Source organism: Sinocyclocheilus anshuiensis, unplaced genomic scaffold, assembly GCF_001515605.1.
Source record: "Sinocyclocheilus anshuiensis isolate Anshui unplaced genomic scaffold, SAMN03320099.WGS_v1.1 scaffold24, whole genome shotgun sequence".
Classification (NCBI taxonomy): Eukaryota; Metazoa; Chordata; class Actinopteri; order Cypriniformes; family Cyprinidae; genus Sinocyclocheilus; species Sinocyclocheilus anshuiensis.
This window is the reverse complement of record NW_015557090.1, coordinates 239,969-265,480: the sequence shown is the minus strand read 5'-3', so window position 1 is coordinate 265,480 and position 25,512 is coordinate 239,969. Positions and strand designations below refer to the sequence as shown.

At 37.3% G+C, this 25,512-nt stretch overlaps 1 protein-coding gene across 2 annotated transcripts; it reads left to right on the top strand.

The window, feature by feature from the left end:
* Positions 1-2,437: 2,437 nt before the first annotated feature.
* Positions 2,438-24,282, top strand: LOC107677092 (gap junction delta-2 protein-like). Of its 2 annotated transcripts, XR_001632802.1 has the most exons (3): positions 2,438-3,387; positions 18,195-19,320; positions 22,372-24,282. XR_001632802.1 is itself a non-coding variant. In XM_016471889.1 (2 exons), the coding sequence occupies exons 1-2, from the start codon at positions 3,317-3,319 to the stop codon at positions 19,036-19,038; spliced, it is 915 nt and encodes a 304-aa protein (XP_016327375.1). In that variant the 5' UTR covers positions 2,438-3,316; the 3' UTR covers positions 19,039-20,218. The 2 variants fall into 2 exon arrangements, 1 of the variants encoding a protein (XP_016327375.1); XM_016471889.1 differs by lacking the exon at positions 22,372-24,282 and having other exon boundaries at positions 18,195-20,218.
* The last annotated feature ends 1,230 nt before the right edge of the window (positions 24,283-25,512 follow it).

Here is a 25,512-nt window from a genome sequence, read left to right as displayed (position 1 = left end):
TCCTCTTCTGTTTCTTTTTTTTAAATCTTCCCCAAAAACGTATCTGTATTCTTTATGTTTTAATTAAGGGTTATATTTTTGCATTTGTCTCCAAGGTTTTGATCCAGTGTGTTAATTCTGTTTTAATTTTGTTCACATTTTGTTTTAATAGCTCTGTACAGCACTTTGATTGCAACTTCTGTTGTTTTTAAATGTGCTTTATAAATTAATAAACTAAACTAAACTAAACTGATGGCTGACCCTAGACAGTAGAACACATTTTATTTTTAGAAGTAGGCCTAATTTTCTTCAAACACATGAAATATTGCTTGCTTTTTAGTTAGGTAATTTCATCTGCATTTTTTATTTTTTTTTACTTAGAGATAATTAATGGAAAATGTGCGATGGAAGATTTGGAAGATTTCTACCACCTGGTAGAAATACAAATAATATTGAAATGAATGTCATGATATTAACACTATAACCACTAGATAGCAGCAGAGGATCATTCATTGTCTCATTTACCATACCCACTCTGTAATATAGCTCTTTTCACATGCTTTGATTTTGGATTTATATTTAGATATTATAAAATCACTATTATAACATTTAAAAATCACCTCTTTGTCAAAGTTCAGCATTGTTTTATACGAAGTGTTAAGTAGCAAGAGTTAAAAAAAAAAAACTCTACTTGATCTACTTGAATCACACAAATGGCCTATTTTGAATTCAAAATGGCAATTTTCGGCAAAAGGTGGCTTGTTTGTATCCTTGTTAACAATCTCAGTTCCTCTCAAATGTAAATCAAACGCCCATTCACAAACATAGCGTGACTTTTTTTTTTTTTTTTGAGTGACAAAGATACTCAGAAATGAATTGCTATTAACATTAATCACTTTGCCATCTTAAGCAACAACGTTAAATGTTGAATTAATTTATTGAGTTTTTATAGAGCTTACCAATTTCTGTTAGTTCACTTGGATATTGCTGTCCTTATTTTAATGCATTGTTCTTTTTCCCTTTTGTCTTTTCTGTTCTGCGCCCCAGAGTGTTTCCCTCCTTTATTAATTTTGGTCATGTGATGATTTTCACAGAATGATTTTGGCAAAATGGCGCCCCCTCCGTGCGCTGCAAATGCACTGCATATGCTGCATACCCCGTCTTTGTGCCACTGGCGACAGCACACCGCTTTAAAAGAAAAGAACGGAATGCCGCATCATGTTTTCATAATCGTTGGAAGCCAAAAACAAAACTAAAATTCTATTAATCGCACTGCCCTAGTCATTTAAATAATATTTTTTAGGGCAAGGAAAGATGGTGCATCTGCTGTGTAAAGGTGCTCTGTAAAGTAAATGTGGTGTAGAGCTGCTCTGTTGTGTAAACCTACTCTATTACGTAAAGGTGGTGTAAAGTTGTTCTGTTGTTTAAAGGTGTTGTAAATCTGCTGTGTTTTGTAAAACTGATCTGTTGTGTAAAGGTGGTGCAACTGTTGTGTAAAGGTGCTCTGTAAAGTAAATGTGGTGTAGAGCTGCTCTGTTGTGTAAACCTGCTCTGTTACATAAAGGTGGTGTAAAGTTGTTCTGTTTTGTAAAGGTGTTGTAAATCTGCTGTTTTGGAAAACTGATCTGTTGTGTAAAGGCGGTGTAACTGTTGTGTAAAGGTGCTCTGTAAAGTAAATGCGGTGTAGAGCTGCTCTGTTACATAAAGGTGGTGTAAAGTTGTTCTGTTTTGTAAAGGTGTTGTAAATCTGCTGTTTTGGAAAACTGATCTGTTGCGTAAAAGTGGTGTAACTGTTGTGTAAAGGTGCTCTGTAAAGTAAATGTGGTGTAGAGCTGCTCTGTTGTGTAAGCCTGCTCTGTTCCGTAAAGGTGGTGTAAAATTGTTCAGATGTGTACATATTAAGCTGTTCTGTTGTGTAAATGTGTTGTAAACCTGCTGTTTTGTAAAAGTGATCTGTTGTGTAAAGAATCTGTTTTCATCTCCTTAAAGTCTTTAGATTATCAGCCTTCAACCTCTGTGAGTGTAAACATTTTTGAAAAAGCGCATTAATTTGTCATGCTATTTGTTCAACACCTCTGTTTCCTCGTTTGTTAAAGACAGACAAAATCGGGATTGGGATTTGCGATGAAAAGAGGAGTTTGGTTGGATGTGTGGTGTTTGGATGAGAGGATGAGAGGAGGGGTAGCATGATGATTGCTTGCACTAATTCTCTGGACACACGCACAAGCCAGGTGTCCACGAGAGACAGAAAAAGAGGCTTGTAGAGGGAAAGGTGAATGAACACGGTTAATTCAGAGAAGAACTGGTTAAATAAAAAGTGCCATCAGTTGGCGACACTGCTTGAAGGAGCGACTCGTGCCAAAACAATGACTTGTGCGCGCGTGTGTGTGAGAGAGAGAGAGAGAGAGAAAGAGAGGTGGGGGAGGCGGCACACTTATCAGGAGTGACAGAGAGAACGTCAGGCGAAGAGAGTGGAGGGAGGGAGAGGAAAGCAGAAAATGAGAGTGTGGCAAGACAGCGGCTCATAGTGACAGCAGGGGCAGAGGGAGGCAGAGGGAGCAAGTGAGCTGGGGAATAGAAAACTGACAGTGGGGGGAAAATGCAGGAAAGACACTGAAGCTGAACTGGTGGAGGAGAAAAAGGAAAATACAAACAAGGCTAGATAGAATCATTAGGAAGGAACAGTAAGGAAGCAGAGAGAAAGTGTGGAAATTGAGTGATTTGTCTAAATGTGCTTGTAATGTGTGACTGGCAGTGCGTGGAGTGTGTTTACGTGCACGGGTCTAATTTTGCTACCAGTACTGCCTGGAAAACGTGCTTGGTGGATTATGCGAGATCAAGAAGAGGACGATTGTTTGTGTGTGTGTGTGTGTGTGTGTCAGAGAGTGTCTGTTTATTGGTGAAGAAAAGGGCTAGGTGCAGCTTGTTCGTGTGTGTGCATGTTTAGATATCGTGCAGCTCGAGAGTTGCTTGAGGAAAGGAAAAAGATAGTGCAGAGAGTTGAAGCACTTGAGGATGCCAGGGCATTCAGGGACAAGCACAGCTCCCAGATATTGCACTCTCAATGTAACTGCCGTCTGAGTACTTCAGACCCAACGAGGGAAGGCAAACCAATAAACAGAGTTTGTTGAAGGCAGACAAGGCGAAACCATGGGAGCACGTGTCTTCTTGAGCCATCAACTGAACTATTTGTAGAACCAAAGCATCTCTGTTGCTGCTGACTACCTCAAAGGGTAAAGCTACGAAAACTGTAGAGTTTCTTTGGAGGTCACGTGAAGGATTGGTGAGGGTCCATTGTAGTGTCCAGTGAAACCCTTGATGTCTTCAGAACCCAGCCATGGGAGAGTGGACCATTTTAGAGCGCCTCCTGGAGGCCGCTGTGCAGCAGCACTCTACAATGATTGGAAGGTAAGAAATGCTAAATCAATGCGATGATCTGGTTCAATTTTCTTAAAGAAATAATTAACTGCAACCTTTGATCAGGTTCTAATAATTGATTTTTAATGTTTAATGTTTTTATGTGCAGAGACAACTGGCAGTAAGAATTTCTGAAAAATGCAAACACTGTTACTCTGTTTGCGCAGCCCAACATGTCAATTTATGTGCCTGCCTTAGTTTGAGACAGAATGTTTAAACCCAAAACAATTTCCTGGCAATTTGTAATAAATTAAAATTTTAGTGAATTGGTGGCTAATTCATATGATTTTATCTCATTTATATGTACATTTATTTATTTAGTTATTTATTTTTACACTCTGTTCACACAGTGGTGGTTTCATTTAGGGGTGGATGTAAGGGTGGCCCATCATGCTTTTTTTCCCCCTAAAACTGTATTTTTTTTCCCGTATAATTCACATTGTACAAATTCATATGAAATCATCACTTTGTAAAATAGTTATGTTTTCCCATGAGATCAGGTTGTTGAAACCTGGACATGAATGACCATGAGGCTTATTACTACTTAATTAAGAAACGTGCTAAGTAATGTGAATTTCTAAATGATTTTCACCTGGCAAATAATAAAACTGGCATCACAGAGTTTAAATGAACTGCAAAACAAAAGCACAGATTGTTCCTAAGAAATAGATACATGATAATATCTACTACAGAGTTGAAAATAATCAAAACCAGGTAATGATTCAAATGCAAAAACTGAAAATACAAGAAATGTCATGTACAGGTGGATAAGAATTCCTGTGCAGTGGTTCTTAATCCTGTTCCTGGGGACCACAGCACTGCACATTTTGTCTTTCCTATCTGACACACTAAGCTTGGTTCATAAAGCTTTCTGCTAATGAGCTGATGGTTTCTTTCAGGTGCATTAGACATACAAAATGTGCAGTTCTGTGGGTCCCCATGACAAGGATTAAGAACCACTGCTGTATGGTGCTATCGGCCCATAATGGTGGCTTATGGTGAAGAGAGAATGACCTCGCGGTTGAGCTTTTAGTTAATCCTGCGGGCACCGTGAGCGCCTATTGGTCAATCTCAAGCTTCAGTAGATCCAATGCTTGAACCACTGAAGCTTGTGAGACCACAAGTGACATCGCCTGCTCGGGTGATGCTGTCTTCTCTTCCAGTTTAGCCCCTCACGTTCTCTTCATTTGTAATTTGGACAGAAATGTCCTACCAGATTTAGTTCAAAAAAGCATTGCATTTTTTTTTTTTTTATACATATTGTTTGATGCTTGGATAAGCTACATGTGGTTTTATCCGTATTGTTTGATGCTTGGATAAGTTACATGTGGTTTTATCTCTCTTTTTTTTCTGTATGCAGTGTTTTATCCACAGTGCCCTTAACTTAAAACTCTAATGCAGTTTTCTCAAAAACACACTAATTAGTTTCAGCCTGAATTTATCTTGAAGGCAAACACTGTCAAGCAGTGTACATTAAGGCAGTCAGCCAGGAGACATGGGGTGTGAAATGGTATTAGACATCCAAACAGCCATCCACTGATGCTTAGCATTCAGGTTTTTGGTGACTCACCTACTGACATTTATCATATGATCGTCATAGGTCACAACCATCCAGAACTATGATGTAATGGATGACTTACCTCATACAGTAGGGTCTGGTTCATTTCTACACTAGACCCCAGAATACACATTGATTCCATGGCAACAGATTCTTAAATTTCACTTTCTTCAATCCATTCACGAGACCAAAAATAGGAGGTTGGCGTTTGCCATGCATTTCTTATGCCATTGTCAGCTCTGGTATCGATTTGGCTGGCCAGACAATGAGCGACACTTTCATAGAGGTGCCGTTAGGGTGAATATGAATGATTACCCTGATCAGATCTCATTCACCAGTCAATGCTCCCACACTCCCACTTCAGTGAGCGCAGGCATCTTGGCAGCCAATGGTGAATTACGCTACGCCTGACAGGGTATGCCTAAGTCTCAACGGACTGTTTCATTCATTAGGTTTGGCATTACTGAGGTGATGTGGGTAGTTTTCTGTGTTTTTCTGATGTGAGCTGTTACAAGGAGGTTAATGAATTTGTGTAATTATGCAGGGCGGTTGCCACAAAAAGGTTATTGGTGTTTCAACACAAGTTTCGTTCTTTTGTACTACGAACATGATTGGTAACTGTACTTTTACTTTTTTTAAGCGTTCCAACTTCAGATTTACTTTACTTTTTAGCCATAGGATGAAAAAAGCTATTTGGCTCCCACTGAAGAGAAATCTGAGACATATTTAGAGACCAGAATACCATAGAGACCTGAAAGTGTGTTTTTTCCCTCACAGAACACCTAGCAACCACGTAGCAATGACACTGCAATTAAACATTGAATTTTGCATGGTTAAGCACTGCTCCAGATTTACTGTAAATATCTAATAGAAACATGAAGTCAATTAGAATCAAAACTATTCTTTTAATTGGTAATTCTACAAGGTTTTAGATTTATTTCATTTGAAGCTGATTTGGTTCATCTTGTAGAAGACAAAAGAGGACAGAATGTTTCATGCAACAAAAGTACTAAAAGTACATACCTCAGTACTGTAAATACTGTACATTTTCCGGATTTTTCTTTTCTGGTTGAGTGTGCACATTGTGCTTTAAACCTGTTTGGGGGGAAATTATGGTGCATATAAATGCCAGTTGGTAAGTTTTATGATAACTGCTTTCATACTGTTCTTTAGATTATGTAGTTATAATTGTTGCAATTTAATTTTAGACTGTGTTGAGTTGATTGAATATCACACATTCATTTTTGAATTCTTGAAGGAGACACTACTGTAGATTCTCAATTCTCAACAAAAGCAACTGAATCCCATCACAAAATATGAGACAGCAATGCCCTGAAACCCTACCTGCCACATCCCCTAACTTCAATTGTTCTGTATTACAGAGTGAGTCAGGCATAGGGATGCTCACTTTTGTATTGGGTATTTATATCTGCACAGATTTATGGGCATCATATGTGCTTCTCAATGTGAATCCGTGTGTATTTTTAGAGAGTGACACCTTAATCACAGTGGATTTGACTTCATCAAACCATCCAGTCATATTTGACCGTTCAGTCATTCATTCATACACTGTAAAAAATAACCGTGAATTTAACGGTGAAAGACTGTAAAAATGCAACAGTAAAAACCTGTTAAATGGTTAACGGTAAATTCCCATACTATATACAGTGAAAAACTGTGTTGAACATTAATTTTACGATAGTATACCGTTTTTGAAAGTGAAAAAGACCGTATAATTTACAGTGAATAACCATAAATTGACATTCCCAGAATTCCCTGTGTTACTTTCAAATTTGATGTTTTTTTGTTGAAATAACTATGTTTCTTCTTAGTTTTTTCTTATCAGTTTTGTATATTAGGGTTGTTTTTTTATGGTAAAATTCCGGCAACCACAGCTGCCGTTTTTTTACCGTAAATTTTACTGATTTTTTTTACAGTGTACCATATAATTTCTATACATATTTAAACATCCATTTGCAGATTCATTACAGCTCTATTCCCTCACACACACATACACACACACACACACACACACACACACACACACACACTTGTGTGTGACTTGACTCACACTGTGACTTCCTGAACCACAGGCTGTTGGCTGTTATCCGTCCTGCTTTTCCAGTCTCTCTCAGCCCTCCATTCATGTTTTCATCTCGTCATCGCTTTTAGCAATGCATAGCGATGCCTATGCATTTGATTCTGTGCAGAGAAATAACATGAAGCCTCAGAGGAGATGTGTTATGACACACATTTCCAAATCATCAATCCGTTTGCCACTCAACATCAACACAGATTCCATCCAGATTAGACACTACAAATGTATATTGTAGACACAATCATCTTCAATCTCTGTTTCAACAAGATTATGCATAGTGAAGACAGACATTATGCCAAAGCGTGATTAGTAATTCAAAGGAAGGATGGAGTAAAACGAGAGGCATTTACCACAAAAGTAAAAGAGAGAAATTACTCTAGCGCATATAGAAGTGTCATCAGTATGTAAAAAGCTCAAGCTGTTAAAACATAATAACCCCAAAATAAAAATTTTGTCACAATATCCTTGTTTGTTCCAAATCTCTATGACCTTCTTGCTTAAAAGGATAGTCCACCCAAAAATGAAAATTCTGTCATCATTTATTCACCCTTATGTCGTTCCAAACCCGTATGACTTTCTGACTTCTGCCGAGCACAAAAGAAGATCATTTGAAGAATGTCTGTAACAGTTTTGGTGACCTTTGACATTTCTCAAAATATCTCCTTTTGTTTGATAAATCATGACGGTGAATAACTGGTAATAAATTCTTAAAGGGGAATGTTCCGCTATAGCTACTGTGCTGTGCTTAAAATGTAAAGCTTTATGGTGAATGGTACTACATCACCTAGTAATTGTTTTCATGGGAATTAATTCACAGATATTCTGCCAACACAGTCATAATAAAGAAGACAATGTAATTAAGTTAAGTTGAAGTGTGTGGCAGCTTACCGCAGAGAATTGTGGGATTTGGGATGACATCTAACTGCTACTCCTGAACAAATAAAGCATAAATCAGTGTCTTATCGCTCTGAACCACATCAAACCTCAAGCTGCTCATGGAAGATGAAATAAGAAGGGAAAGAAGGAGACACACATGATGGTTGTCAGAACCAATGTACCACAAAACGAGGTTTGGGGCTGATACTGTGTGATTGTGTGTACGTCTAGAGTAAATCCCTGAAGACTGCGGCTAAACTACTCTGTAAAATCAGTAAAAGGAACATACTTTACAAACCACTATCCATTATACACACGCACACACTGACTGTTTTTGCTTGTGCACCACAAGCAAAATCTTCATGCAGCTGTTTTCACACAAAATGAAAAACAATATATGATCACACACACATTCATCATCCACCACACACAGACACGTGTATGCCAATAGAGGCTCCTGTACCAACAGTATGTCACCATTTACTAACACATCATATTAGCGAGACAAGCATTCTTTCAGGGGCACGTCAGCCTCCAGTTGCACTATATATGTAATTTAACAAGTATGCACACACACACACACACACACACACTGGTTGGCATAAATATTTCTCCATAGCAACAATCCCATGCACCCATCACACTGGTTATCGTTTCATTCAGATGTTTCTACTAAAATAAAAATAGAAGCAGATGGGAAAAAAAGACATACAGAAAGAGTATATCATATAGTTACACTTTATTTCAATAGTACACTTTAAACATTCTCCTAGCTATACGTAACTTTGCAACTACATGTCACCTAACTCTCATTGGAGTATTAGTAGACTGTTAAGTTAGGGTTAGGGATAGTAGAATAAGTTGATGTACTTGCAAAGTTACTTATAGTCAGTAGAATGTCTGTTAGGGCATCATCAAAATGAAGTGTTAGCAGATATTAAGCAAACCGTCTACTAATACTCTAATGACTGGTAATTGACATGTAGTTACAAAGTTACTTATAGTTAGTAGAATGTCTAAAGTGGACTATCAAAATAAAGTGTTACCCTTCAATTTAAAAACTCTGACTTTTGGGTTAAGGTTAGGGTTAGGCAGATGTGGGTGTTTTGGCAAATCTGAGCACAGTGACACAGTGATATTAAACTCAAAAGAAGACTTTAATGGGATCAAGAACCAAAAATACTTACAGTAAGTCTCATTTTGTTCTCCATTAACTCTCTGGGCCTCTTCATTTTTAGGTCAAACTTTGTACCTTTGCAGTCAATTTTTTGTTTCCAGGAAATTCTATATATACTATGCAATAATTATACAATTTTTATGAGCTACTTTTTTAAAGGTGCCAAGTGTTACTTTTTTTTTCGACCCTTTAGCATATCCAGATCATGTCCATGACTTTTTTGTGTGTTCACAAAGTGAATGCAACAAAAGTCACCAAGTATCATCTCATTCCGATGAAGCTGCGATTTTCTACATTTCAAAATGTAAAATTTTTCAGTCAAAAGTGACCGAAGAGGCCCAGAGGTTAATTGTTGTGCTGTTTAAGAAGAAACAATTAAGATCTATTCTTACACATGTACAAAAATGTACAAACATCATCTTGGTTTTAATAAATCTGTATTGACATATTTCTGATCCATGGGTTGTTCACAATCTTGGTGAATTGATGATGATGGAGATATAGTCTAGGTTTGGTAATGTAGCAAATAATGCAGTTGAAAGTGAAGGAATCAGTTAACTATGTTCTATTGTAACTATGTGATAAGGCATTGATTTCTTCATGTGGTTGATACTGTGATCCTTACAACCACCCTAACCTTCCCTCCTAGGATCAATATTTGTATTGAAATCCTACTTTGAAAAATCTCTAACTAATTACATTAGATGTTAACAAATCCATCTCCATTTATTAAAGACAGGCATACTGTTTGTTCCATTCAACTCAGAAAGTTGGACAGAAGGGGCAGAAGGCCACTTAAAGGCGTACTGTAAACCACCAGCTATGCTGAAATGCGAATGTACATTGCTCACCCAAGGAGATGCAATTTTAAGCAAATAAAATGCACCAGTGAGTTGTATAGATCAGATAATCGTAGCACCCCCCCCCCTCATTTTAGTTGATAAAATAATTCTCTGTAGACAATTACGTCTGCAAAGCTGACAGTAGCATTGTTACATTGTTTCCTTGTACATCATCCAAGCAATGGGCAGGGGAATGGTTTTAGTCATTCAGTCGGAAGTCAGAGATTTCAAATACAAATATCCCACATCTTGCAACACAGCCACAGTCTAGGTAGGATGTGACTTCACATTGAGAGATGAGTGCGTAAGATGTGCGTAAACCCTGTATAATTCCGCTCAATGACACACAACCCGAGCCTACATAAGCATAACAGTGTAATCCTAAGGGATGCTGTTTTTCAAACCAGCAGAATTAAAACAATAAAGGTTGAGAGAGAAAACATAGCAAACCTTGGCTGAATCCAGGATATGCAATGTACATACATCAGAGCCAAATGTACTCTTAAAGATCCACTGCCTCTTCACCTAAATGCATATAAAAGAACCGTAAAAGCTTTATGTGATTGCTCAGTTAAAGTAAACACAAATCTTTTTGAGTACAAGATAAAAATTGACCCAGAACACTCAGTGGTCACTTCCTGTTGCTGACTTGTGGCCGCGTGTGTGCATGTGTGTCGCGCAGAATTCTGGAAGTCAGTGCGGGTAAACGGATGGTTGTTCTGGCACAAAACCTCTCCTCTCTTTCTCCTCTGTCCTTCTGCTGAGGGAGGAGAGATATGGAGACTAGCCATCCTCTGTTTCTCTAGGGCATGTGGGTTTCTGCTGGGTTTGTGGAAGGAAGTCACTTACAAAAATACTGTGATGATACCCTGGTACTTTGGAATAACCATGTCCATGGTACCGAACATCTCAGTCTCACATAAGAAATATTGAAACGTCATGTTTTAATGTGATTTTGGAGATTCTCGGTTGAGTGATGCAGAATACTGAGGTAGGGATGGAGGCAATATCTTGAGATATGTTTCATTACAGTATCGTATGAATTACATTACATAGAGTGATTGTTTGCAGAATTTATTAAAAACAGGGTGTGAGGATAAGCAAGGCTTTGTGCAAAAATGCATTCCTTCATTTCCCCTGCAATTTTCGGTCGCACTTTACTTTAAGGTCCAATTCTCACTATTAACTAACTATTAACTACAGCATTTGCCTCAATAAACTCCTAATTCACTGCTTATATTATAGTTAGTAAGGTAGTTGTTAAGTTTAGGTATGGTTAAGCGATCTAAAATATGGTCATGAAGAATAAGGCATTAATAAGTGCTTTATTAAGTATTAATAAACAGCCAATATGCAAGTAATATGCATGCTTGCTAATAGTGAGAATTTATCCTTAAAGTGTTATCCAATTTTCTTTTTATATTTCTTTTTACACAATAAAATATCAATGCAACAGGTTCCTGATTCTTTAGCTACAAAGGGTTTTAGCATCTATTTGTTTTTGTGTTGTTGTTTTTTTCAAAACATAGAGTTAATTTGATGTATTATATTAAATTGAAATGCATATAATCACTTGGAGTTTGGATAATTTTATTGACATTTCTTAAGAATATTTTGACAGGATATAATGTGAGAAAGCTAGCGATTGTGGCATAAGTCTGTCTCAGCACAGGAAGATAAAGGCAAATTGATAGTACAGGTAATATACTGATTTATTCATGCCCAAACTTATATGAAAGATCCAAGTAATAAAGCCTACTGTCAATTAAAAAATGGACCACTGTAATTATTGAAAACTATACTCTAAAAAATGCTGGGTTGTTTCAACCCAGCTTTGGGTCAAATATGGACTAACCCAACTTTTGGGTTAAAAATTTAATGTAAAAATTTAACCCAATGGTTGGGTTAGTCCATATTTGACCCAAAGTTGGGTTGAAACAACCCAGCATTTTTTAGAGTGTACTGCATTCGTTTTCATAATTCATTGAAAAGCCCACATATACACATAAATAATGTGCATATATAATGTGTAAAATGATTTGCTATTTTAAAATAACTATTGTATTTCTGTTGACAAAAAAAAATAATAATAATAATAACACAATTATTGCGTCAGGTTTACAGCTGATTGGTCCATGTTAGTAAACGTTCTGAGGTGGCTTTCAGACTTCAGGTCCCAGTGCCACATGCACAAATTACAACATTCTTCAACATCACTCTGGCCGTAAGTCAGACACGCTCAGACTATTGGTACTTTTGCCAATGCAAATCACTATGTTTGAAAAAAGAAAAAAAAAGTGTGGAAATGCTGCAATTATTTTCTAGTTCTAAGATAAAACAGTACCATTTTACTGTTAACATTGCTGGGGTTCAGAAGTACAGAGTCCCTCACATGACATGCAAGAAAAAATAAATAAATCGTGGGCACGATTTATTAATTCGTTCCCTCGATTTACTAGATCGTGCACACGATTTAAGTGAAAGTGACGTGGCATGTGGCCAAGTATGGTGACCCATACTGGGAGTTAGTGCTCTGCATTTATCCCATCCAAAGTGCACAAACACAGCAGTGAACACACACACCGTGAACACACACCCGGAGCAGTGGGCAGCCATTTTTGCCGCAGCACCCGGGGAGCAGTTGGGGGCTCGGTGCCTTGCTCAAGGGCACCTCAGTAGTGGTATTGAAGGTGGGAGAGAGCGCTGTACATTCACTCCCCCCACCTACAATCCCTGCCGGTACAAGACTCGAACCCGCAACCTTTGGGTTACGAGTCCGACTCTCTAACCATTAGGCCACGACTTAATAATTAGTTCCCTCATTGTAAGCAAATCGTGCGCTCGATATAATAATTTGTGCCCTCATTCTAGGTAAATCGTGCGCACGAAATAATAATTAGTTGTAGCCTACTTCCTGTCCGCGTATGCATTCTCATAAACATGTTGCTGCTATAGCCTATGTTGTGTTATGTTATGTTATGTTATGTTATGTTATGTTATTGGGTTTTATTTTGAGTTGGGAATGAGTTATAGAGACATTCTCAAAAGCCTTGCAGCGTTGCATGGAATCATTTTAAGTGAGAGGCATCTACATCGCATACTAAGAATTGGAGGACTCTACCGGCGACGGCGCATAATTTACCTAGAACGAGGGCACGAATTATTATATCAAGCGCACAATTTACTTAAAATGAGGGAATGAATTAGCCTATTAAATCATGCGCACTATCTAGTAAATCGAGGGAACGAATTAATAAATCGTGCGCATATTTGAGACTTTAGTCTTTGCATCTTTACAGATCTTCTTTATGCACCAAGAGCTTGTAACACTTCAAAGAGAAAGCAAAACATATGATGCGAAAAAAATCGCATCATATGACCCCTTTAAAACGAGGGAACGAATTATTAAATCATGCGCACAATCTAGTAAATCGAGGGGACGAATTAATAAATTGTGCGCACGATTTACTTAAACCGAGGGAACAAATTATTAAATTGTGCGCACGATCTAGTAAATCGAGGGAACGAATTAATAAATCATGCCCACGATTTATTATTTTTTTTCTTGCATGTCATGTGCGGGGCTCCGTACAGAAGGCATTTAGGTCTTAAAAGTTATCTTGATATATAGTTTTATATATATATATATATATATATATAGGGGGGGTGAATGACACAACCATTGTCATTTACTTAAAGTGCATTTTTATATAGGTCTAATCAATAATCGTGGTTTCCAGTGTTCATTTTTTCTAAAAGCAAATAACACTCCCCATAGAAAGAAAGAAGGAAAGATCATTTTTGTTTATTTTCACTTGACACCAGATGTGTAGAACATGTACTGCCTATCTTTGCTGACTGCAAAAATTATTGTGGGTTTTATTAATTTTTCTGGTATTTTTGTGAGATCACAATAAACATTACGGTCTTTCGAAGTTGTCTTTATTTATAGCAAGTAAACCAAATTAAATATTGAGTAACGAAATGTTTTTAGTTTCATCATATGAGAAAATTTTACTTTTTATATTATAGCTAATATATTATAACTAATATATTTTTTATTAATATTAATCAAAAATATAAGGTTTGAAACAAGCCATAAATATAATTTGAGAAAATCTAATAAATCTAACAAATGTAAGTATTTTTTAAGTATCTTTTTTTACTTTTTAATGTTTTTGTCTTTAAAAAATAAATATGCTTGAATAATATTAAATCAAAATTAAAGCTGTGAACAAAACCATAAATATAATTTGAGAAAATACAATAGCCTAAATCTAACAAATTAAAGTTTTTTGTTTTTTTTAAGTTGGTCAAAAATAAAAAAATTTCCCCCAGTGTAGTAGTGATTAAAATAGCCCCTCGATGTGTTTTTGGATTGAGAGGGAACTAATGAGAGACAGAGAACAGGTGAGCCAGACAGGAGGAAAATGAAAAGAGATAAAAAGAGACAGAGAGAGAAAATGTGTGGGGGAAGAATGAGAAGTAGGTGGGGCTTGGGGAATACATAATCTAAAGCTATCGGATGGCATTAAAGAACTCGTAATGCAAGAACCCTCTATTGGCTCTCGTGCAGATTAAAGGTTGTGGGTTTTGCGTGTGGAAGCTATTATATAATTCATCCTCTGATGAAATTTGTACCACATTGGCAGTTTTTTTAATTCATGAAAATCTCATATTATTTGTCAGTGCTGTGTATGTCTGTGTACATGTGCAATTCCCTGCACAGTTTTTCCTTTCTCCCAGCATTCCATGGACTCTTTTGATCAATCGTGCTGCCTACACTGTTAACCACACAAACACAACACACTCCTACAAAGTGCACAGTGCTTGCAATGAGTTGCAAAAGCATAAAACAACACCACAGAAATCAATTTAATCGGTTTGGATTTCATGTCCATGTGATGAAATGTTAGGGAAACCTGGAGAATTGCTGGCAAAAAGTGATGTTCATTTGAAACCTGTTTTCCCTTAGCATCCATCATTTTAAAGTCGTCTGTCATTTTGTTTTCAGTGTTTAAAAATCAGGGTTTAATATAGGGGGGAAAGAGGTAAATAATAAGTATAAATAATAGTATAAGTAGTAGATTGACTTTCTAGAGGGTCAGGATGGGTGACTAATGGGGTGTTTAAAGGGGAGGAATTTAAAGACACTACTTGTCTGACAAGATCGCTGTATTTGTAACAGAGGCCAGATGGAACTGTACAGGTAAACCTCACTCCCCTGCACTCCAAAAAAACTAAAGGTTCTTAAATGGTTCTTTGGCAGGGTGTATGGTTCAATGAAGAACCTTTAATATCCAAAGAACCTTTCCATTACACAAAATGTTCTATGTAGCACAGAAAGTTTCTTTAGACTACAAAATGGTTCTTCACACTCAACATGTTGTAAATATATGTATATTTTTTTTTTCTGGAAAGTGCGATCAAGTTAGCTAAATTGTCCTGTCTGGTCCAGAACTCATTCCAGACTCATTTTCCAGACTCAAATTAATATAAATAGTGCAATAAAGTATTCATTTTGAGTTATATAGATAGTGTTGTGGTGTTTATCATTAGATCAGTTCTATTATATCTATTATATCTTTTTCAGTGCTGTTTTGCTGACTCAAAATTCTCTGAAAATCCTCAAAAAATAAAAAATTCACATAAATGTCGCTTATGTCACTTACTAGTACAATTATGTGGGCTAATTTACAGAATATTGGATTATTAGGTGATTGAATTATTAGTTATTTAACAAAAGTATAGTTTAGTGTTAAAAATACTGCTATCATGTTTTAAAAAGAAATAAAAGGCTGAGTGTTTGTAAAAAAACAAAACAAAACACAATCTTAAAATTTAAGAGTGCCACTTTGTCCCACTATCTTGTATAGGGGTAGCATTTTGCACCTACATGAATGGGTCTCAGAACTACAAAATTAGTTTCAAATTCGCAGTTTAATAATTAATGAGATTTTAAATTGTTTATGTAGTGTTCTAATTCTAGATGTTTATTAATGTTAATGCTGCTTGACTTTGATGTATTGTAATGGGTGTGCTTGCTGAACATCTGAGTCACATTCAAACACTATTGGCGCGGAGGGAGTTACCCATGGAAACGGGGAGGCAACAGCAATTGACAAGCAGCAAAACTCTGTCTCTCACTGTTGTTTTCACTGCTTTCAGGTGAGTTTAGTCCCTAAAATCATACAAATAATGCACACAATTGTTGTTGACACTTCTCTTGTAATTGATACGCTTCTGTTGAATATGGTTTAGTCTTCGAAAAAGTCCTTTAGCACAGGGGTCACCAAACTCGGTCCTGGAAGGCCAGTGTCCTGCAGAGTTTAGCTGGTTCAGGTGTGTTTAATTAGGGTTGGAGCTAAACTCTGCAGGACAGTGGCCCTCCAGGACTGAATTTGGTGAGCCCTGCTTTAGGATCTCAACCGTTTTATATATATATTATGATATGTATACTGCATTGATGTATACTGTAAATGCAATAAACATTTTAATCATATATCTTTTCAAGTTTTGTTACTTCTGGATTTTCTTTTTATTTTCAAAATTATTTTATGAACAAAACTATTAAAGAAAATGCATAGTATGATAAATGACTCAGGCCTTTTAACTGTTGATAATCGCACACCTGAAAAGTAGAAATACTACAGACTTGACTTTGAATTTCTATAGGTGTACATTTTTGCCTCCTGTCCAGCCACAGACTCAGGCTTGGCCCAGAAAAGTAAAAACACTGTGGCTGATTGGATGCAGATTAAAGCTGCCTCTTTGACCTCACAGCTGGAACAAGAACGCAATGCATAAATCCATAATAAGTGAAGGCTCCAATCACATAATTCACTTACCTGATGTGACACCTTCTACGGAGCTAGAAAGCACCTAGAAAACCATTCAAATGGAAAAACATCCATTGAAATTCAACTTTAAAGCACTCAAACTTTAAAACCTTAGTTACTACTACAGATGGAGCATTCTATACAATTTATTTCTAAGTAAAAAGATGCACATATCAGATTTGGAACACATTGGAATTGGTCAACTAATTTTTGGCACTTTTGAGTGTTGTACTGTATTAGTCTTTTGATACTTCAATAGAGACATTCACAAACTCCACATGCTGTAAGTAATAATGAATTAAATTATAAAGATCCCCAATTACTTGCAAATTACAAAATGCATTTGCCATTTCATCCAGTGCTCTTTAATATTATAATGCATATGATGTATAATCAGAGAGTGAAAAACAGCTCCAAACGATTCAAGGCAAGAGTGAGACGTGATTTTGAGTCAAGATCAAGACTCCAGCTTTGCCTGATATATCATTGGTATATCACTTTCTTGAATAGATGAGCAGATGTAGTCTACAGATGGTTTATTATGTTTTGTTTTTGTTTTTTTTTACCTTTGCATGTAGTCCATTACTGTTCATGTACTTTAACACTTTAAAAGCGTTTGGAGTATTTCTGACTGTGTTTGTGTCTGCTGAGGTCTGGGCATGCTCAAGTGCTGACTCTGATTTTAAAAATTAATGAGTTCGGAAAAGCGACTACATTTCTGGGTGAGGACGTGAAGAAATATCTGGTAAAACTTATGTCGGATGCTTATGTTGTATGTATGTATGTATGTATGTCTTACAGAGCCAATCATCTTAAATGTAGAGCGTAAGTCCAAACCCACTGATGCACAAATTCAATCTGTGTTTTACTCCTGCCTTCACTTACAAACATATGTAATCTCTCTCTTTGTCCGTCTCTCTCTCTCTTAATCTCTCTCTCTCTCGCTCAATCAAACAGTGGTACAGAAATAGCCCTAACAGCAGTGATAACTGAGGTGTAAAATCTAAACTGTTTCTATGGGGAATAGAAGAGAACAGGTTTGACTGCCACCACGCTACCAATTAATGAGCAGTATAGAGACTAGCATCGACACAGGCTACTGTACCAGTGATACAGGTTACCATGTCAACAGAGTTTGATGGCACAGAACAAGCTATAATTAGAACCTGAGAAAGCAGAATTGTTTCAAAATTAGAGCTCTTAATTAAATGTGCAAGTTGGTCTTGAAAGTGAAAAACACACATTTGAATAGCAAATGCAAACATCTGCAATGCTAATTTGCTGGTAGCCTAAATAAGGGACAAATTGCGTCAATGGAAAAATCTGAGGATATATATATATATATATATATATATATGCACCCTGTTTATATCACACATCAAATTTTCCCTCTATTTCTTTCCACCAGGATTCTACTGACGGTTGTGGTGATATTCCGTATCCTGATTGTGGCCATCGTAGGTGAAACAGTGTATGAGGACGAGCAGACCATGTTTATCTGCAACACTCTCCAACCTGGGTGCAATCAGGCCTGCTACGACAAGGCCTTCCCCATCTCCCACATCCGATACTGGGTCTTCCAGATCATCCTCGTTTGCACACCCAGCCTGTGCTTCATCACCTATTCAGTACACCAGTCAGACAAACAGCGTGACCGTCGCTACTCCTTCCTCTACCCAATTATGGAGAAGGACTACAGTCGTGAGGGTACCCAAAAATTACGCAACATTAATGGCATTCTGGTGCAGCATTCTGACAGTGGTGGCGGAAAAGACGAACCTGACTGCTTAGAGGTAAAGGAGATCCCAAATGCTCCGAGAGGCCTCCTGCATAGCAAGAGCTCCAAGGTACGACGACAAGAGGGCATCTCTCGCTTTTACATAATCCAGGTCGTGTTCCGCAATGCACTGGAGATAGGCTTCTTGGTGGGGCAGTATTTTCTATATGGCTTTAGTGTCCCTGGCATCTTTGAGTGTGACCGCTACCCCTGCCTGAAGGAGGTGGAGTGCTATGTATCACGGCCCACTGAGAAGACGGTCTTCCTAGTCTTCATGTTTGCAGTGAGTGGTATCTGTGTCGTGCTCAACCTTGCCGAGCTCAACCACCTCGGCTGGAGGAAAATCAAGGCTGCCATTCGAGGCGTGCAAGCCCGCAGGAAATCCATCTGTGAGATCCGCAAAAAGGACGTGGCCCACCTGTCACAACCGCCAAACCTGGGCAGGACCCAGTCCAGCGAGTCTGCTTATGTCTGATCTCCATTCACCTAAATATGGCATCACAAAGAGTGGAGCAGAGAGTGGAATGTTAAAATAATAAGGCGCTTATGGTACTTGTGCACATGTTTATAATGTCAAAGGGGGAGGGGCTCCACATAGCCACACCTCTTTCCCACAAGCCACTCCCTCCCTCTTTATGGCATATGACAATGTTTGAGGACGTTTGCACAATGTTAGGCTTCTAGAAGATAAGGCATAGAAGAGGAATTTTTGGAAAGTCTCAAACACAAGGATCAGTGGAAGGGTGAAGAGCATAAGGTACGATATGATGAGGTGATGGACTTCTAATACAGAATAGTATCGAAATAAAAGTATCTGGGTCTGTTTTCCCACTTTTCTCACTCTCACATCTTGAGGAAAAACGAGGAAGGATAGCAGGAGAGCGTAGCATGACAATAACCTCCTACTTTCCTCAACCGTTGTCACTGAGATGGTGCCAGAAAGAGAAAACTGTTTAGGTTTGCTCTCCTGGCAGTGAATCGGCCTAAAACCAACAACGGGTGGGATATAAACATTGTTACAAGCAGTGGCACCTTCACTTTGACATTTGATTGAACAAACATCAGCATCTTTTTTGTAATCTCTCTGGTTGTCCTACAAGACTAGGGGATGATTATTACCTCTGCGCAAAGTGTGCCCTTCCATGAAGACACCCACTGTTATGTGTTCCAGTCAAGTATTCATCCCTCTTGTGGTGCATGAATTGTGTTTATAAGTATGTATGTATGTGACCAACGTTGAAAGAATTTACAGATTGCAGATTCTTTTTTGTTCTTTTTAAGATTTTACTTTTGCTCTCTGCAAAGGTTGGTGCCATCAACTTAAATGACTGTTTATTTCAGAATATTATTTAAAACATAGTTAAAAGATTTTTGCAAAGTTAGATTATTTATATTTATTGGGAAAGGAAGCCAACCCTGCTGAAAAGAATTTCCATGCTGGTCCAACGCTGGTTTATGCTGATTATTGCTGGTTTAACTGGTGGAGAAGAATAGCCAAAAAAAAATCAAACCTAAGGAACCAGCATGGTCTTTCTGGTGAACGTGATTGACAAAGAAAATCTTGTTTGTTATGATAGATGCTTGATGGGGACGTAAAAAGAATTGAAGAAATTTTTTCATGCATCCAGATGTTTCTGTCAGGACCATTATCGTCAAAGATGTTCTGTTCTGGGCAAGAACTCCCTGCACATCCATGCAGCCTAGCATGGATGAGAGCAGGGAGAGCAGCGATAACCCCCCAGGGTAAACAGAACAGAACCAACATAAATGTATTGCAGATATCGTTAAAGTTCAATAATGTTATGTACACATTTTAGAATTAGTCTGATTCAAAGGAGAATCAGAAGGCTGAATCCCGACTGACAGAGGAGGAGTTGGGGATGGAGGAGGGTAATTAGCTATTGAGCAATGCGAAAACTGCTGATAATACTGAGGGACCTTATATATGAATGCTTAGATAGGTGCCGTATTCCCATAGGTTGATGGGGATCAGCTGAGAGTCAGTTGATGCGAGCTTGACTAACGTGACCTGCCAGAACTAACGCTATGCTAGATTTCTATCAGATGAATCTATTATCCAAAAATTTGCATAAAGGTATATTTCGAAGACATGTTTACAAAGCTTTATCTGTCAAATTACTTTTTAAATGAAAATTGATGTTCAGTGTGTTATTTGGAAAAAGGATCCATTTATAGTGTTTTTATTAGCTTTTTCTTCTCGTCACGTGTTTAATCAGCATGCCTTTACTATTAAGAAAAGAAGAAGCTTAGAAAAATATATGTATGCATTGCACTTTGTGGGATGGGAAGAGTGGATAAAAGGAGAAACTCACTCTGGGAAGGACATTAGTGGAGGGAAAGTGAGCCTTTTGAATTGGTCCATCCTAAATAAGATCAATGATGAGTACGTAGGTCTGTAGCTGTGATCCCCTGTGTGCCTTTGTTTACACAGTGTGGGTTAAAGCAGGGAGTAACGTCTCTAATGAACACACACACAAAAATATTTGAGTTGTCATTCAGCCAGTTTTAGCACTAGCTTTTGTGCCTACACCACCCTGACTCCACTCTGCACGTGCACATAAAACAACTCAGTGTAGACAGTACACAGTGCAACTAACACGGACCAGCTCGCTGACATACCGCAGAGACAGAAAACACTGTCAGAGAAGATACAGAGAGAAAGAGAGGAAACTGCAGAGGCCCATTAATAGCAACACAATTGTCCTGACTTTTAGGCATTTCTGGCAGAAAAAGTATTTTACAGGAAAGTGTGTGTTTATGTTTAGTTTGACATGGAGTGCAGTTTAGCCGCAATTCTGATTCAGGCCAGAAGTCAGTGTGAGGATGTATATTGTCGTTTACATCTAAATTGAATGAGAGGTATAAAATTGGCCACATTTATGAGGTGCCCAATGCATGTCACGTTTGTTTTACTGAAAATGTAAACAGCTCGTAAATGATCCGTAAAAACTTAGAAGCAATTGTGGACTTTTCTGTACTTCAGCCAAAATGTGAGCAAGGATTTCGATGATTACATTTAGACCCAGGTTACAAAATTAACACTCGTGAAGCGGCAAATGTGATTGGCAAGTACATAAACGAAGTTACTTGCCAGTTTATTAGGAACTGCAACAGTGCTGCAATAATCTGACCTTTAACAAAGTGATGCAAGTCAAAGACATGCAAACTACTACTGCTGTTATTTTTTATTTAAATGCAAATACAGTTTCATGGCTGGTACACATACTAAGCTCAACCTGCCATTGGCCAGCATGGTGAAAAGTTAATTTTGGACCCTATGTATACACTCTAAAAAATAATTTATTAAAAAGTATTTTTGTAGCACAGAACTAATTTAATGAGGTTTGATTAAAACAAGACAAAATGCCAATGAAATATACAGTATATATATATATATATAAAATATTGGTTCTATTAACCAAATTTGGTTCTCAGGTAAATTACACCTAAAATTAAGTTTTAAAGAGGTTTTAAATATCTTTACTAAAAAAAAGACAAAAATACTTTGTACGAATACGATTGTATTCTCTGCAGATCTAAATATCGGGACCAGTTTAACATGTAAATTATAAGGGACTATAGCCATTATTGTGTGGGTAAAAAGGAAATACACCCCTGTGCTCGGGACCAAGTATATACTACATCTCTTTTCTTACATCGTACCTTCTCCTGTGTTAGAGAATTCCAGTTCTTTTATTCTGATCCGAAAATATTAACTCTGCCAAAATCATAAACTCTGTAACTATGCAGCATTAAAGGGCATCTTTTACAAGCATGTTATTTCCAGGTGCTGTTCAGAGATTATGAAGATTGCTTCCCCAAGTGAGAACTTCTTCATGTGCTTGCATTAATCCACTCTTCTCCTCAGTCTATTTTTATAAAAACCTATATTAGAGTTTGAATACTAGACAAAAAAGAACAATGTCAGATTTTGTTTCTTTTTTTTATTTATTCCCGCTTGTGAATTATGTTTATGTGTGCTACTCTTTTTTACAGTGCTGTAATATGAGGGATACCGCAGGGGGAATTTAAAGACCAGAATTAGGATTTGAAGTAAAAAATGTAGCTTTACTTGCCAAAGTTTTGTTATATGCAACTTCATAACTAATTGGGTTTCGGTGAATGGGTTGATCAGTTACTGTAAAGCATGTGTAACTGATATGGAAAGCATGTTTTTGTTCTTTTATTTCACTCTTTTTTTATGAGACAGAAAAGCAGGTACAAGTAAATGGCATGATTAGATTAGAAAACTGTGTAAAATGGTAAAAATTTCAGGCATTCATGGGCCAAAACTAAATTCTAAGACTATAGCAGGTATTATTACGCAGACTACAATCTTGTTACAAACATATGCAACACTTGATTTTAAGCACAAACTTTTGACATGAGGGAAGTATATTTATGATTATACACATCCTGTAGTCACTGCCAGACAATTTTGTAGAAAATAACTGTTTCACCTACAAAAAGTGTTTTTTGGAGACATAATTGATGTGTAAGTAAGCAACCTGCATGTTTAATTGACAATGTGTTGTTAATCTACTGCCACTGGTCATCATCTTAAATGTGAGATGAAGACATTAAATGCTGATATTTCAGAAAGTCATAATGGTAATTAAACACCCAGAAAACATAGTGGGGCTGTGCACATGGAAAAAAAAATGTCTCAGGTGACAGATTTTTTCAAATGACACGTTCTCAGTGTTTCTACAATTATTATCCAGCGTACAGTATCTTTGCAAAAGCCAGTAGAAATTATGCCCATGTTTTATAGAGTTGTAAAACAAAAACTACTGATAAATTGTACATTATTTGATAACAGTGGATCTTTTACAAACATGTTTTTCAGGATAGTGAAAATAATCAGATTATTGCTCAAACATCAGTCTAATGAGTCTTTCCTGACAGTGCCAAAATATTTTTTACACAGATATGCATATTAAGTAATGAATAGAACAGAGTCAAGTTCATTCCCCGTTAGCTCAGGAAAAAGAATCATTCTAATCTCACATTAATCCCTTTTGAATGATCATCACATGTCCCAGAATGCTCTCTGAGTGTCTGCCAGAAATCAAGGCACCCACAGTCACCAGAGCCCCTGTCCCAACCACACTTTTCCATTGCCAGCTCAGGTTTTCCTCTAAAGCTCTGGCTCATGATCAATCCCTCATTTCAGCAAGGACAGTTAAATGAGATGATGCCGTTTTAATCTGTTGTCCTTTGCTTAATAACCACTGCTGTATTTCCAAACTGCCCAGAAGAAGCCATCCTTAAGTTTTAATTCACATATAGGGTTCACTTTTCCTTTCTCATTATAAAACGGAATTATAAAACTGGTCTGGGATGGAACTGTAACCAATTACAACTCCACGTGTGCTGCCAGGGGTGTTTGACACCCGCCGCACAAGCCGTACTAATCTCTCAGGAATAAGAAGAGTCGCCACTCCTAATCACTCCCAGCTACTTACACGGCCGTATAAACACTAGATTAGCACTTGGCAAAGGCAAAAGGGCAGACGAGTCATCCATCCCTTGTACCTGCACCATCACAGAACAAATCACATCAACACATGCCGCTGTTACTCAGGATTTGTGCAACGGCACCAATCCTAAAAACCAACGTTTATACACAGAGAGTAGCATGAGAAACCAGGAACCGTTCTGGAGAACTGCAGAAACTTTACAGTCCATCACAATTAGCCATTGCTCGTTTAGAAAAACGTTACAAATTGTCTCTCATACAAAGCAACAGTTCTTAAATGATTACAAGAATCTGAAAAGCACATTTAGCAGGTGTTAGACTTGCATTATTACATCCCGGTAACACCCTATGCCATGTGGAAAAGGGTAACGGTGCTACCTGCGGCTGAATGTTGCAGCCACGTCCTTCAGAGATTATGCATATTTATGAGTGCAATGTGCAACCCTTTAATCCACCATGAAATCAAATCTGATGACCTTATCTAATTAAAATGGCTAGATTGTATGCACGGAATAGGATTTATTAAATGATCTTCTTTTATATCAGATTTTCTTTTTTCATTTTAATTTTGTCTTATTTTGTGTGTGGATATGATGGTCAATGCACAGTTCTTTTCAACTTAATGTGCAAAATGTGATGTTCATGAAATATCAAACAGGTGCTGCTAAAATGATTTTACTGACAGCTGTACATCAATCGTCAAGTCCACAAATGCCACCATATCTCTTAGCCCTGTTTTGATGTCGTTCATAGTTTTTGCAAAATTTAATCCAAATGAACGATTCTTACTTGTTTCTAATTTCTGTAAAGAAGTCTGTTGTTTGGGACACAGATTTCTATTTTGTAACTGACCTTATTTGAAGGTTTTCTTTTGTACCTTGTGGTTGTGGATTGTATACAATGACTTAATTAAACACCTTGAATGAACTCAATTATTTGTCTATGTCCTTTAGTGTGTGTATTTTCAGATTTCAGATTCAGATTCAGATTTTTGGATGAAAACTTTAAGCAGACTGAATCTTGTCATGTTCATATGAGCACTGGTTTGATCAGGCTGTGAAAACATCTTAAATGATGAGAAAACTTAAACTGATTTGTTTACAGGGAATGCATTGTTTTACCCAGTATTTGTGTTTACTATTTGTTTGCTTATTAGACTATTGTACCATTAGCTCAAATCACTCTTTTATATCGTTATTTGTGTGGCACAGTTTATCTAAAATTTACCAAATCAACCACCTATGAGATTCCATGATGGTTAAGATGACGTCTACAGTTGCCTTCTAGTTTTTTTCAAAATTTACTTTAAATTTCAGGTTAGTCCATAGAAGCCAGCCACCAGGTGTTAAGAAAAACTAAGGCATGAACTAATGTATTCTTCAATTTGCCAGATAAACTGTTTAGGCTATGCAGAGCATGTTTGGTTGTTTGAGCAGCAGAGTGTTA

Coding starts and splice junctions, on each gene's coding strand:
- LOC107677092 (XM_016471889.1), top strand. CDS start 3,317: ATGGGAGAGTGGACCATTTTAGAGCGCCTCCTGGAGGCCGCTGTGCAG. Junction 3,388..18,194: donor CACTCTACAATGATTGGAAG/GTAAGAAATGCT, acceptor TCTTTCCACCAG/GATTCTACTGACGGTTGTGG.